Source organism: Cyprinus carpio, chromosome B19 (assembly GCF_018340385.1).
Source record: "Cyprinus carpio isolate SPL01 chromosome B19, ASM1834038v1, whole genome shotgun sequence".
NCBI lineage: Eukaryota > Metazoa > Chordata > Actinopteri > Cypriniformes > Cyprinidae > Cyprinus > Cyprinus carpio.
The window spans coordinates 24,478,114-24,493,304 of record NC_056615.1 but is presented as its reverse complement, the minus strand read 5'-3'; the positions used below and the strand labels follow the sequence as shown (position 1 = coordinate 24,493,304).

At 35.4% G+C, this 15,191-nt stretch overlaps 1 protein-coding gene across 2 annotated transcripts in view; it reads left to right on the top strand.

Annotated features, from left to right (window-relative positions):
• LOC109092000 (glutamate receptor ionotropic, kainate 5) overlaps window positions 1-15,191 on the top strand; it is a 96,939-nt gene that overhangs the window by 57,542 nt on the left and 24,206 nt on the right. For both annotated transcript variants that reach the window (XM_042745065.1, XM_042745066.1), the window contains exons 7-14: window positions 2,330-2,495; window positions 4,104-4,282; window positions 4,657-4,710; window positions 7,638-7,799; window positions 8,775-8,927; window positions 10,305-10,409; window positions 10,798-10,905; window positions 13,005-13,208. In XM_042745065.1, the coding sequence (XP_042600999.1) occupies window positions 2,330-2,495; window positions 4,104-4,282; window positions 4,657-4,710; window positions 7,638-7,799; window positions 8,775-8,927; window positions 10,305-10,409; window positions 10,798-10,905; window positions 13,005-13,208 (1,131 nt within the window). The remainder of the gene's footprint in view (window positions 1-2,329; window positions 2,496-4,103; window positions 4,283-4,656; window positions 4,711-7,637; window positions 7,800-8,774; window positions 8,928-10,304; window positions 10,410-10,797; window positions 10,906-13,004; window positions 13,209-15,191) is intronic.

The window sequence follows — 15,191 nt, the reverse complement described above, 5'->3', positions numbered from 1 at the left end:
TTTGTGTACACCTAATTTACTGTTATTTAATTGCATTATATTTATACTGTGCGGTCAGCACTTTTAATCTCAAATTTTCAATATAATTGAAACCTGGAAATGAATAAATAAAAAATAAAACGATGCTGTTTATTTTTTAAGCAGAGCTTCAAAGAAAATAAATGACAATCATCTAATTATCTATCAGTCATTCTGTGCTTCTGTCTGTAAGGCCTATAAATCCTTGAGGCCTCAAGACTTTTTAAACTATTTGTTAAACTTTTAAACAAGTATTAAGCAAACATCTTAACAAAAAAGTCTAAATTCTAGCCAAACATGGATTTTATAGTAAAAATTGCAGTTATATGAAATGCTTAGAATTTTAATTCTACTTCTTTTAATTTAAATTGCAACATTCAACATTCTGACTGGTACCTCAATTCAATTCGAATTTAAAAGACTTTTTAAGTTTAATTTCAAATTTAACTTGAAAATCTGAATCTTCGCACATCCCTATTGTCATTGGTGCACGTAGAATTCAACCATGCAATTTATTCAAATGGAAAAAATGTTTCTTACTCTCTTCTTGTTCTCTACATATATTTTTCTTTTTATTATCATCAATAATAGCAATGTGCATACTGGATCTGCATAATATATTATTATTATTATTATTATCACTACTACTAATGTTATTATTATTATTGTTTATACAAATGTTTTCTTCTCACATGTATTAGGAGGCTGGGGAGTATTGCTGCACAACACATTGCATGTTTGTCCGTATGTTTGTCTTTGGTGTATTTCTTTTGTTTTCCTACTGTCTTTTATGTCTACTTTCAATAAAAAAGAAAGGATTTAATGGTGATGTTACTGTTACACAAGGGATGTTCAATCATGCTTCTGTAGGAACAAAAAAAAGAAAAAAGGATTGCAACCAAATGTAGTGAGTTTGATGAATTTATTTGACAGAAATATATATATATATTAGGGGTGTAACGGGGTACACAAACATGGCAGTTCGGTACATACCTCAGTTTTGACAATATGTATTCGTAGGGATAAAAATATACTACTACTGCTCTAAACTATAGGAAGCCCTTATACATTAAACGGATATTCCACCCCAAAATGAAAATGTTGTCATTAATCACTTACCCCCATGTCGTTCCAAACCCATAAAAGCTTTGTTCATCTTCGGAACACAATTTAAGATATTTTGGATGAAAACCGGGAGGCCTGTGACTGTCCCATAGACTGCCAAGTAAATAAAAAGGTAAGTAAAGGTCCAGAAAAATATGAAAGACATTGTCAGAATAGTCCATCTGCCATCAGTAATTCAACTGTAACATTATGAAGCAACGAGAATACTTTCTATAAGCGAAGAAAACTAAAATAACAACTTCAACAATTCCTTTGTCAACAGTCTCCTCTGTGTCTCTCCATATCACCGTATGCTGCGTATGCTCTTCTGTATCAGCCATGCCACAAGGATGGTGGCGTTTAAGTCATTATTATTTTTTTCTTCACTTACAAAAAGTATTCTCGTCGCTTCATAACGTCACGGTTGAATCACTGATGGCAGATGGACTGTTCTGACGATGTCTTTCATATTTTTCTGGACCTTGACAGTGTAACTTACTTGGCTGTCTATTGGACAGTCACAAGCCTCCAGGTTTTCGTCCAAAATATCTTAAATTGTGTTCCGAAGACGAATGAAGCTTTTACAGGTTTGGAACGACATGGGGGTAAGTGATTAATGACACAATTTTAATTTTGGGGTGGAGTAACCCTTTAAGGTTACAATTAACAACAGAGTCCAAACTTACATTCAATTACTATTTATTTGTAACTATAATAATCAACACTCAAATTAAAAATATATAAAAATATATTTTTTAATAAATATAACAGATAATTTGTACACAGCGGTAATGATTACTTTAAAAAAAAAACATAGATTTACATTACATAGTTTTTTTTGGATTGGATTAGCATTTTTATTGACAATCAATATTGGATTTGTTTTTTTTCTTTTAAAGAAGATTCTTATGCTCAACATAGCTGCATTTACTTAATACAAAAAATGTAAAAGTGTGAAATCTTATTACAATTTAAAATAGCTGTTTTCTATTTTAATTTATTTAAAAACATCACATGTTCAGGTTAGTTAATGGAGCTGCTGCTTAACCAGCTGATGTTCTGAATGTACAGTGCTGTTGGTCCCCTGAGACCAAGATTAAAAAACACTGCTTTAGATATTACCAACAGCCATGGAAAACCCCATGTTAATCAATCCCACAATCTATTCTTCTAAATCTTCCTTCTTCTTCTGGTCTGTTCTTCTCAGATCCCTCACATCAAGATTGGTCCAGAGGAGACTCCGCGCTTGCCATATCTGCGCTTTGCCTCAGTGACGCTGTATCCTAGCAACGAGGACTTAAGCTTGGCCATCGGTGCCATCCTGCGCTCTTTCAGTTACCCGACGGCCAGCTTGATTTGTGCCAAAGCAGAGTGTAAGTCTGCAGGGAAAACGCAGACACGGTCAACTATGAACCGGCCGTTCTGTCTTTCTGCTGTTATAGATCACACTGAACCATTCATTGTGCACAGTACCCTTTATAATTCATTTCACAGTAGCCGATTCACGCAGCAATTCATTTTATTTTTAACACAAGTGCATTATCCTTAGACTTTGTGCCTCGTATATGATGTTATTAATGTCTATGCCACCGCTTCAGCAAATTACATGTTTTTATAAGATTAAACCTCTTATTAGCTTTATACATGTGGATTCATTTTTCTGCATGATAATGATAAAATGACATTATGTTCAACAAACATGTTGGTTTTGTGGATTAGCAGTTAGCACACACGCATTAGTTCATAGTGCGTCTATAAGCAACATGAATCCAAATTTTGTTTGCAATATTTTCCATTCATCTAAAACTGAAGAAAAATACATAATGAATAAAAGTAGAATAAATAAAAACAATAGTATGGGGTTTTACCATATGTATAACCATGTTTAACTGTTAATATAGTCACGGCTGAAGGGATTTGAAACACTTGAGTACTTCTTAATTAAAAAGCACATCTGGCTTTCAGGTGATGTCAGATGATTGTCACTGAAAAATATGTTTTTCAGATGAGTATAGCTATCCAGATTCCCTCTGATCTGAGTGACATCACATTAAGGACTGTGTCAACAAGCAAGCAAACAAGAAGAAATATTAATTGTATTTGTTCTACTTTGTTGACTCAGCTTAATGAGAAGTAGTTAGCGCACTAGAGTGAAACGTATGTGAGCCGTTACGATGCTGACTGCACGTTGATCTCTCGTGACTTGCTGATGCGAACAGCTCTCGCTTGATTGGTATAGTCTGGGTAATGGTGCTTTGGTTTTATGCACCACTGTTTACTGCTGTTTGCATATCTGCACTTATCCCATCCCTTTCAATATAATTATCACAGTCTGTGCTCATGTGCAAGTGAAAGTGAGGGTTTGTCTGTTTAAGATACAGGCGTTTGGTTTGAGTTCTCTGTGTGCATTAGCATGCATGGATGTGCTCATCTACACATTGGTTCCTTACTGATGTGGATGTGTGTGAGAGCATGGATACATGGTGTTTGTGTTTGTTTTTTTGAGAAAGTACTCTTTCATCACTTCACCCTGCTGTTATCATTAGCCATGCATCTTGTTGACTGCACTCCAAAATCAATGGAGCCACCAAATGGATTTTGTGGTGGCTTAGAGCACAAATTTATGTACATACGGAATTAACTTTATTGGCTCTCAAAGTCACTTAATTCGATAGTCAGTGACTTTAATACGAAGGAGCAGGGTGGAAGAAAGGTAAGGTTTACAGCAATTGACAGTTTATGGAAGTTGTTAAAAGGTTTTAGATGGTTAAATGACATTTTTTTTTTTTTTATCACAACCTTACATATTTATGCTGAATGCCCATTCTGATATACAGTCATTGAAAAAAAAATCTAATAATGTTTATGAGTTTAACAAATTTTTCACAAACTCCCAGGAATATATGTTGACAATGTTTTTTTAACGTGCTTGCCCAAATGAGTTGTATAATGCTATAATGGGGTTTTATGCTACATCTCAGGCCTGCTGCGATTGGAGGAGCTTGTGCGTCACTTCCTCATATCCCGGGAAACACTCTCAGTCAGAATGCTTGATGAAAATTTGGACCCCACCCCCCTGCTGAAAGAAATCCGTGATGACAAAGTTGCGACTATTATCATTGATGCCAATGCATCTGTGTCAATACTAATACTAAAGAAGGTATGTGTGCTCATATAGGGTCCAAAAGGTAGAAATCAAAATTACTGTATTTAGATTTTTCTGAATTCATGTTTTTTAAACAAATCTTGTATATTTACAGTATATATAATATGAATTTATTTTCTTGCGTTTTTTTAAATTACATTTGTTGTGTTTAAGTGGGGAAAAAATCTTGCATATTTAAAGTATATCTTTTCTAAATACTTAAATTTAGTTTTTTGCCAAGTTTAAATTGGATTTTAAATACCTGATTTGTTGTTTTAGACTTTTATATTCAACACAACTGAAAAACAGATACCTGGCATGACTAAATATGACTCAACTCAGTAGTATGACTTACAATTACAACAACTGCTGTTTTTTCCTCTCTCTAGGCCTCAGAATTAGGCATGACGTCAGCCTTCTACAAGTACATCCTCACCACAATGGTAAACAACCCCCCTTTTTTCACTTTCACCAATGACACACTACCCTTTCTCCCCTTAACCCACTTCCATCCAATAACAGCGACGACAGGCCTGGCCATTGACCAGCTCATCACAGATGCACAGCGCATGCATGCCGTTTATCATCATCATCGTGGATGAGGTGGATTATGTCCTTGTTTTGAGGTCGCATATGCTTCTGTTGTGAGCGTAGGATTTTAATACAACTGTTACAAGTTAATGTGAAGTAGGCTAAAGCATTTGACCTTGAGAGGCAAATTGAATCTGGGAAGAGAAGATTTGAGACAAACAAACATAATGGTTCTTATGGCCTCAGTAAATGGCAAATATTTAAAACATTTAGAGATTACATTTGATTAACTTGCATTTTTTATGAAGTTTTTATTTATTTTTCTTTTTGGATTTGGGAGGAAGCCAGAGTTCACTCTGCAGTAAGGCAGCAATTTAGCTGAGAGTGTGCCAACCGAAAAAAAGTCTTTAGATTCATGAATAGGAGTATGAAAGAAGATGAGTTGAATTACATTTTATTGTGAATGTTTTAATTTAGTAATGCACCATTATGGCATCATAAAGAATGTATGTACATTTTTTATAAAGTGTAATAAAATGAAATTCAGTCTTTCTTAAAACTGCTCATTCAAACTTTCAAATTCAAGCTTAGCCTTTTATTAATCTGACTTTGGCAAGCTTTTTCCAAAAAACAGGGACAAATGCAGACAACCTCCAGGCAATACTGCAAATGTATATTCGATTCCTTGGTGGCTGTTGAGTGATGGATTTCAGTAGCAGTCTCTAAAATTAAGTCTGCGTCTTGAATAAGGTCATCTTCTTGTCAGTTTCACATTGTCAGCAATCTAATTGAAAGCAGACGGAAGATGAAAGATACTTGCCATTATCAAGCCCTTCAAAGGCAGTAATGTTATCTGTCAAACCTCCATTCACAAACTGTATGACAAGCATCCTCAGGAGCAATCAAAGACCTACTGCTGCTGAAGGGGTCAATGACAGAACAAGGACAATGTACGGCTTCGCTTGAAATGCACCTTAACTCTAGAACGTCTTAAAGTTTTAGGAGTCTTCTTGGGGATCAATGTATGCAGACATGTTGGGAAGCTCTTTATGAAAAACTCAATGGGTGTCTTTATACAGTAGGTGGAGTTGGATCCTCCTTCAGCTGCCATATAGATGGCAACCGTTTGTGATAAATAACCTAAAAGCTGCTTTGCTCTGGCACCAATTGATGGATTCACCAATAGCTTCCCTATGCTGCTACACGGCTATAGAAAAAGTCTTTGTTGCCTTTACCATTGACAAACTTGTTGCCTACTGTATCTCTTTGGATTATCCACTTGCCAGTAAATAACAAAGCACAAGAGCTGATTGATTTGGTAGACAAGGTGAAAGCCATAGTACTCAAGGACAGCTAAAATAATCCCTTTTTTTAAAAAACAATTTGTGCCAATTTTTTATGTTTTCCTTGAACGTTCCCAGTGGGCACCACTTACGTTGAGTGGAATTCTAGCTGGGTTGAATATTGCCTTCAGTAAATTACTATTTATTTATGGATGATGTTTTTCCCAATCCCGTAGGGAGCAGCAGATATTTGCAAAAACTGACCGGGCAAATGTAGCTATTTAGAAATCCTTTAGACCCTTTTTGAATGATATGTAAATATTGAATTTGAATGAAGCACACATTTATTAAATCACTATAAATGTGTAATATAATGTTATGCACTGCAAAATAATTGTATTATTATGCTGCTTGTCACTGTTGCATTCAGCCATTTCTTTCATTTTCAAAATGAATAGTTTTCAAATCTGTTCATTAGTAATTAAATTGGTTGAAGAAATCGAAGTTTACTTTAAATTTATTAAAAGCTGTGTTTAAGTTTGAAATCACAGAGGGTTGAAGTCACACTGCATTATTGTAAGTCAAGACAATATCTGGAGAAAAATATCTGGAAAAAAGCGGTCAAACACATACATTTTACTTTTAAGAGCTCTCAGTATACTTCACTTTACTGTGTTGCAGTGTTAATAGTCTAAAACCACAAATTAAGTTCTCATATTTTTACCGGTATGACCCTGAATGTCAAAAAATAAAATATAAACTGTTCTCTTCCAGAACTATTACAGGAACTTCTTTACTATATTAATAATGTTTTTAAATAATATACAGACCGAGTTTTTATCTGTAAAACGGTCATATTGAATTATTTATACCATTAAAGCAGTGCTGACAAGGTGTTAGAGAATATTCTAGTAAACTCACCTCAGCTCACGCTAACAGGATGATAAACAGCGGCCAAACTGGGCTGACTAGCAAGGCTTGTTAACAAAATGTATTTTATGGACAAAAATAACAGTTTATACTAAATACTGTGAGAAAACCATGAGTAATTTAAACTTTAACTGTTAAACACTCACCTGTATCGCAACACTGGTGTACAGTAAGTATATGAACATTGCGCCTGTTTTCAGTAATGAGCAAAGGATTATGCGCATGTGCACCAACTGACAGAAGCAGAACGTGTAATGAGTTTAGTGGCAGAGCTATGATTAGCGTGTTCATTTAACACAATACCAAGAATGTGCACATTTGTAGATGTTAAGTAAAGCTTTAATTATACAATCTAAATGCCAAAACCAGCATTCTATGTCCACAGTACTTTTCTGGTAACTCTGGAAATCTCACTCTCTCTCTCTCTCTCTCTCTCTCTCTCTCTCTCTCTCTCTCTCTCTCTCTCTCTCTCTGGCATAAAAGAAAAATCGTTCTTCTTTTTTTTCATTTTACATATATATATGTGTGTGTAAAATGAAAAAAAAGAAGAACGGACTTCATTTTAAGGCAATCCAAAACGGCAGTCTAAATAACGGTGTTATAATCTCTCTCTTTCTCTCTCTCAGGATTTCCCTCTGTTGAGGTTGGATGATGTGGTAGAGGATCAGTCAAATATCATTGGCTTCTCCATGTTGAACAGCAGTCATCCGTTCTACCTAGAGTTCATCAGGAGTCTAAACCTGTCATGGAGGGAAGGTTGTGATCTCAGCCCCTATCCCGGTCCAGCGGTGAGCTTACAAAGATAGACTTACTAAATAATACTAAATAATATATGTGACTCTGGACCACAAAACCAGTTTTTTGAATAAATAAGCTTTTGTTGTATTTGGCTGAGATACAACTATTTGAAAATCTGGAATCTTGAGGGTGCATAAAAATCTAAATACTGAGAAAATCGCCTTTAAAGTTGTCTAAATGAAGTTCTTAGCCATGCATATTATTAGTCAAAAATTTAGTTTTTATATATTTACGGTAGGAAATTTACAAAATATCTTTATTTAATATCCTAATGATTTTTGGCATAAAAGAAAAATCTATAATTTTGACCCATGCAATGTATTTTTGGCTATTGCTATTGGTCCAGGGTTACATGAGAAATATTACAACTCAAATATATTAATCAATGGCAATTCAGCATTAGGACACAAACCCTTTACTTGTATATGAGCTGTTGTGTTACTTGTAGTGAGAGGTTGTGATTTTGTTAACATTCTTAAATCAAGCAATTAAAACTTTATCTGTCAGGAGAGGCATGTGAATAACAGTGATGTGTATTTGGTTGCGTTTGCATCTAAAAATGCTTTTTAAATTCCAAGAGCCTCCATAATTTCAGTAATCTGATTGACATTCCATTGCATTATTTAAACCAGATTTTGCTGAGATTTGCTTAGATGGGGAAAAACTGTGAACTGTAAACCATAGTCACTACTAAATCTAAGGAATAATGAGATGTTATTTCTGCCAGAAGGTTTTTTCGAAGTCTCTCCAAGTAGGATGTGTACCACACAATGCAATTTAGGAACCTCTGTTAGGAAGACAGTTGCTGAAGGGCTCTAACAGACGTGAAGTCTCCTTGCCCCCCTAATGACCTCATTTGCTGTCTTTCTCAAATCTACTTTCCTTTATTCTCTTTTTCTTTCTTTCTATATTCACCTCGGCGTACCTCTCGTCTCATTTCTCTCATGCTCTCTCTCCACCTACAGTTGTCATCAGCGCTGATGTTCGATGCAGTGCATGTGGTGGTCATAGCGGTGCGAGAACTGAACCGCAGTCAGGAGATCGGAGTGAAGCCTCTGAGTTGCACGTCTTCACTCATCTGGCAGCACGGCACCAGTCTCATGAACTACCTGCGCATGGTACGTGTCACCATGGCTACCCCGTTTGCAGCCAATTTCTGACTGCTGCGTTTGATGACTTCAGTGTTTAGTCTTTACAGCTGTTGTTACTGTATGATGTCATCTCTGATGAGCTGCAACTGCTTTTTGGCTTTTATAGGCTATGTTAAAGTCAACATGAAATTGAAATTTACCTTATTTACTTTCTCAACATACAGTACGTTCACAGTCTCTTTGTGCACAGTTTATCAGTGGATGCTATTGAAAAAAAATCTTTGTAATCTATGCAGCGGCCCCTTGGCGTCGATAAACGAGATTCAGAGAGTTTATGACGGTTGCTTTTCAATTTACTCTGCAATAAATCTAAACCTTTGCTAATGCATTATTGTGCATTGAGTGTCGCTGAGCATCATATAACATCATCAAGAAACATTTAGCACAGTTCAGCACTGAGGAACTATGCAGAAAACAGCAATAACAGCAGCAAATGAACCAACTTAAATCAATTTTTTTTTATATATAATTAAATATATTACTAAATTAGTAATAAATTACTAAATGAATAAAATAAATGCAAAATCTATGCAAATAGATGACACACATTACAAATTTAATTAGAAACTTGCTGAATTGAATTCACAGGCCTCATAGGCTTATGCTACTATTAATGCAACAAATTAATGCATTTTTACACAAGTAGCTGGAGTGCTTAATGGGCTGCCTTTGTCACAGAGCCCAGGACAATGTTCCCAGTTGTCCCGTCCATCGACAGGCCTGATGATGACCAATGCAGTATGACTTTTATGTCCTCTGTGATGATTAAACCCAGCCACAGTAATTTTACAACTGACATTAGTTTCAGAGCAATTATAACTGTGCCCTTAACACCAGATGTGCATTGTTTATTGCAACCTGTCTGAAGGCCTGCTTGTATTTTATCATTTTGATCCAGCTATTATACTCTGTGAGATCCTAGACGGTGTTTGTGTTGTCTAGTCACAAGTGCGCTCTTTCATTCATTGTGTCCCTCCATCTGTTTTGCAGTTTGTCCATCACTCCATCATTTCAGCACTCCATTTGGCATCATCTCCGCGCCTCCTCTTGTCCGCCATTCTCGGTTTGTCTCCATAACTCCAAGTGTTTACCTCCCTTGCCAATAATAATGAAAACAGTCATTATTTTTGTGATTGCATTTGGTGATGCCGGTGGAGCAGAAGTGACACTTCACCTTAACTTTCTTAATCCACTCAAAGTTTGTCCTCTGGCTGTCTCTCTGTTTTTCGCCACCTGCGCTATAATTTCTACCTTAATATTATAGGTCAAAATGAATGCTATTTGTCATTCTTGTTTGTTACCCTTGGTTTAAATCCCCCCCCTCTCTCTTTTTTTTTATATTAGGTAGAGTATGACGGCCTAACAGGCCGCGTGGAGTTTAACAGCAAAGGCCAAAGGACCAATTACACGCTTCGTATTCTTGAGAAATTCAAGGGGGGTCACAAAGAGGTAATGTTCGCAAACACACACAAACTCATTCTCATGAACACTAACTCTGCATTTTATCCGGAATCACGGGAAAGGTTGTGAGGTCTAATGAATGGGTGGTAGCTGGAGTAATCACCACTTCACTCCTCTCTTATTGATCATAGTATTGATCCCTCACTGCATGCTCATTTATCTCTCCTTCATCCCCTCGTCTTATTCGCTCAACTCGTTTATTCCTGCCTGTTTCCCCCCTGCGAGATCAAACATGTTTTTAAATGGGTCGCAAATGATTTTATATGATTTAGCTCTTTCAGCTAAAATTTGTTCATGATAGTAGTTCTAACTGTCTTTTTTGTTATTAAAGCGAGGCATCTCATCTTTTCTTTTTTTTTTTACTTCACATTTGCAGATCGGTGTCTGGTACTCCAATAACACGTTGGCTATGAACTCCACTTCTTTAGACATCAACACGTCTGAAACCTTAGCCAACAAGACGCTCATCGTCACCACAATACTGGTAGGAACTTCTCCAGATATGAGTCTGTGGGCTTTGTGGGCTTTGAGGAGCATTTCGGGCCAGAAAAAATTGTGAATTATAGGGTTTTTACAAATTTGGCACTCACTTTTACAAGCTTTCCAGATTCAAATCTTGCACTTGGGCAGGCAGAATCTTTTTAGAGCACATCTCTAAACCAAATTCTGCATTAAGGTGTATTAAATGTTATTATGGGCTCTACAGATGTTTGTAAAAGTAATGCATTATTTAAATCAGGGAGGATATGAGATAATTCAGAAGCCTTGCTTGCTTACACAGAGCTTAAACAGTGTAATAATGTTGTTTCTTGAGTTTATGGTTGTAAGAAGAGCTTACTTGATTCCAAACTGAAAATCTCAAAACATAAATTAAAGGGGTTGTTCACCCCAATGCTGTTCAAAATGTGTATGAGTTTATTTTTCATGAGGAAAGGGTGAGGGTGAGTAAATTATGACAATTTTAAATTTGGGATGAAATATCCATTTAAGACTAGATTCATTCATGCCATCACAAAGTAGGTGTTTAAGCAAACTTATGTTGTTCTGTCGAATTCATTATGAAAAAGTAATATTGAAGTTAAGCATCACGTTACTTTCTTAAAGGCATAGTTCACCCAAAATTACCCCATGATTTACTCACCCTCAAGCCATCCTAAGTGTATATGACTTTCTTCTGTAAAAGGAATACAATCTAGAATATAATATATATAAAAAAAAAATGTCCTGGCACTTCAAGGCTTTAAAATGGCAGTGAATGGATGTAGTGATTCTGAAACAAAATAAAGGGTATAAATCCATCATAAAATGTACTCAACATGGCTCAAGGGGTTAATAAAGGCCTTCTGAAGCAAAACAATGCATTTGTGTATGAAAAATATCCATATCTAAAACTTTATAAACCATAATCTCTAGCTTCTGCTAACCGTCGTATGCACGTACACGAGAGAGTGGTGTTCCAGCGGATGACGTAGTCAAACGTGGTGACAAACATGGAAGTGACAAACGCAGAAACACAGAGGAGAAAGCTGTGTAGAACACTTTTTATGATGGATTTATGCACTTTTATTTGACTTCATTCATTCAACTTTATTTTAAACCCCATTCACTGCCATTATAAAGCTTGAAAGACATTTTTTAATATAACGCTGGTTGTATCCATCTAAAAGAAAAAAGTCATATACACCCAGCATGGCCTGAGGGTGAGTAAATCATGAGGAAATTTTCATTTTTGGGTGAACAATCCCTTTAATGCACTTTCCTAGTCTTATTGTGGAAAAGTAATCAGTTTCTAGCTCAGGCTATTGTATGATATTAACCAAGCTGATTTTAATAAACACCGTTTTAAGCAACAATTTCTATACCAACTTTCTGTCTCGCTCCATTCTGGTATATAACACCCACGTCTCAGCATCCAATCAATTCCAGATGGATAACACAGAGAAATGCCTTGTATTTTTCTCATTTAATTTAGTGTTTCACTCTGAAATATGTCACATTATGAAAGTAGAGTGGATAATACCATAGATCAAAATGTAAATTAAAAACAACAAATGATAGTTGCAATATTTTCTATAGTACCTTAATTGGTTGCATCCATATTCACTGCATCATTATTCATTCTATCACACTATCATGCAATGTTGCTTCCAGGCAACAAACACATTTAAGCAACAACAAATGTATTGGACTCTTAATTATTTTAGAATGTTTTACTGTTTGTATTTGTTCTGTTTTAAAGAAAAACAAACAATCTCATGGCATAACAAGTCATCCCTTCATCTTATTTGCATCATGTGTTTGCAAAATGAAGAAAATAGCTTTGCTATCCCGAGGCAACAACATACCGTAGAAGAAATAATACATTCAAACCAGGAATCTGCAGCCAAATAGGAACTTTCACATGTCAAGGCCAAGGAAGCACCGTTTCACTGGATTTTACTGCCGTTTCATGGCTTAACACCAATCAAAATGCCACTTCCACTCTATGGCTATTGACTTTCATTGAGTTTATGGTGCTTCACTGTATTGAAACTGAGAGTGGAATATTAGAGCGTTAAATGTTACCTTCGTCCTATTTTATAGGAAGATCCATACGTGATGCGCAAGGCAAACTACCAGGACTTTCAGGGTAATGATCAGTACGAGGGATTCTGTGTGGATATGCTGCGGGAGCTGGCAGACATTCTGAAGTTTTCCTTCCGGATCAAGCTGGTGGATGACGGGCTGTATGGAGCTCCAGAACCTAATGGGTCATGGACTGGCATGGTGGGGGAACTCATCAACAGGGTATGTATGTGTGCGCATCCACAATTAAGCACTGTGGACACATTATGTAAAAATAGAGACACTTTTCAGTCACCCTGACCCTCAATGAAACTCTTGGGCTTTTTATTACATGAGTTTTTTATTTGCTTTATATCCATTGGAAAAGCACATTCCTTGTTTCTTATTGCTTTAATAAAAATGTAGCAACAGGAATATGATCAAATCCACCAATGTTCAACAAGTTATCACATTTATTATTAAAAATAACACATTTGTTTTATATAGCACCTTTCACGTTACTTTCTTAAAATGCTTTACAAAAGCAAGCACATCAATGTAAAAACAATACACTTTACATTTTAACAAAAATACAGAATAGCACAGATAATCAAGTAAAAGCAACAAAAACATATAATAAAAAAAACATTTAAATTTTTTTTTCTACAGATTGTATAATCTGAATTTAATGTTAAAAGCTATCATCAAAATGTCTGATATAAACTCCAACTATTTTTATTCAATATTATATATTGAATATATTAGACATTATTAAATGTAATGTATGATGTATAATATCTAATGTTTAATGATAAAATCTAAAGCTAAACAATTTCCTTTTTGCTTTTATTCTATTAAAATACGCATGCATTAATTGCTATAATAAAACTGCAGCAGCAGCAATATGATAAAGGTACTAATGTTTAGTAACTAATTAAATGTATTAATATTACTAATCTAAATAAAAATATTCGTATAATTTTTTTTAATCATTGAGTACTGCTTGTCCAATCTGAATTTACAGTTACTATTTGTTCAGTGTAATTGTATGTTCATAATGTTGAAATATCCCCCAAACATTCTATTTAATAGTATATATAATTGAATATATTATTTATAATTAATTTGTTTATATATATCATAAACCTGATTTTAAAAATCTGAATTTCCAAACTAAAACACAAATATGTTTTTATTAAAATGTATTTTATATGTTCACATGTTTGAATGCAACTAGCAGGATTTCCGCAAATAACATTTGCCAGCTGATGTTTCTGTTAGAGTAATGATTACTGATATTAGCGCTATTCACACTAATGCTAAAAATAATGGCAGCAGTAATAAGAACGGTAGTGTCATTCTATTAACCCCAGTGTGGGTAGGTCTCGGCAAAGGCCTTTTGAAATACGCCAACACACACACACACACACACACACACACACACACACACACACACACACACACACACACACACACACACACACACACACACACACACACACACACACACACACACTAATCAGTTCCTTCTGTGTCTAATTACCCTGTGGTACTATACCATAACAGCTGCTAATGCTAGTGTACTGTTGGCACTTGCTGACGTATTGTTTGTGTAAACTGTGCGCACACATGCTGCCCATCTTTCTCCATGGACACGCACTTCAGGTCTTGCCTGACACCAGCGTTTGATGGTTTACAAAGCTATCTCTCAGTAATCAATTAGCCAGTAATTAAGCAGATTGAGAGATATCTCATCAAAACAGATTTGGAGAAATTTTGCATTACATCACTTGGTCACCAATGGATCCTCTGCAGTGAATGGGTGCCGTCAGAATGAGAGTCTAAACAGCTGATAAAAACATCACAATAATCCACAAGTAATCCACAACACTCCAGTCCATCAATTAATGTCCTGTGAGGAAACAAATCCATTAAGCTGCTTTTAACTTCAAACTGTTGCCTCCGTTGCTAAAATCCATTAAAGCCCATAACAAATAATACTGTTTTCCAGTGGAAAAAGTCGCCTTGTCTGAATCAGGAGAGAAATATGCACAGATCAAACACCGTTTACAAGCAAAAATAGTCCAAAACAAATATTTTGGTGAATTTTGATGTGAGAGACAACATGGGGCTTTTTCACTGGAGAAAGCATTATTATGGATTATTACGGTTGTAGGTTTGTGTATTTTTTGGTTATTTTATTTTTGTTTTGGAATTTGAATAATA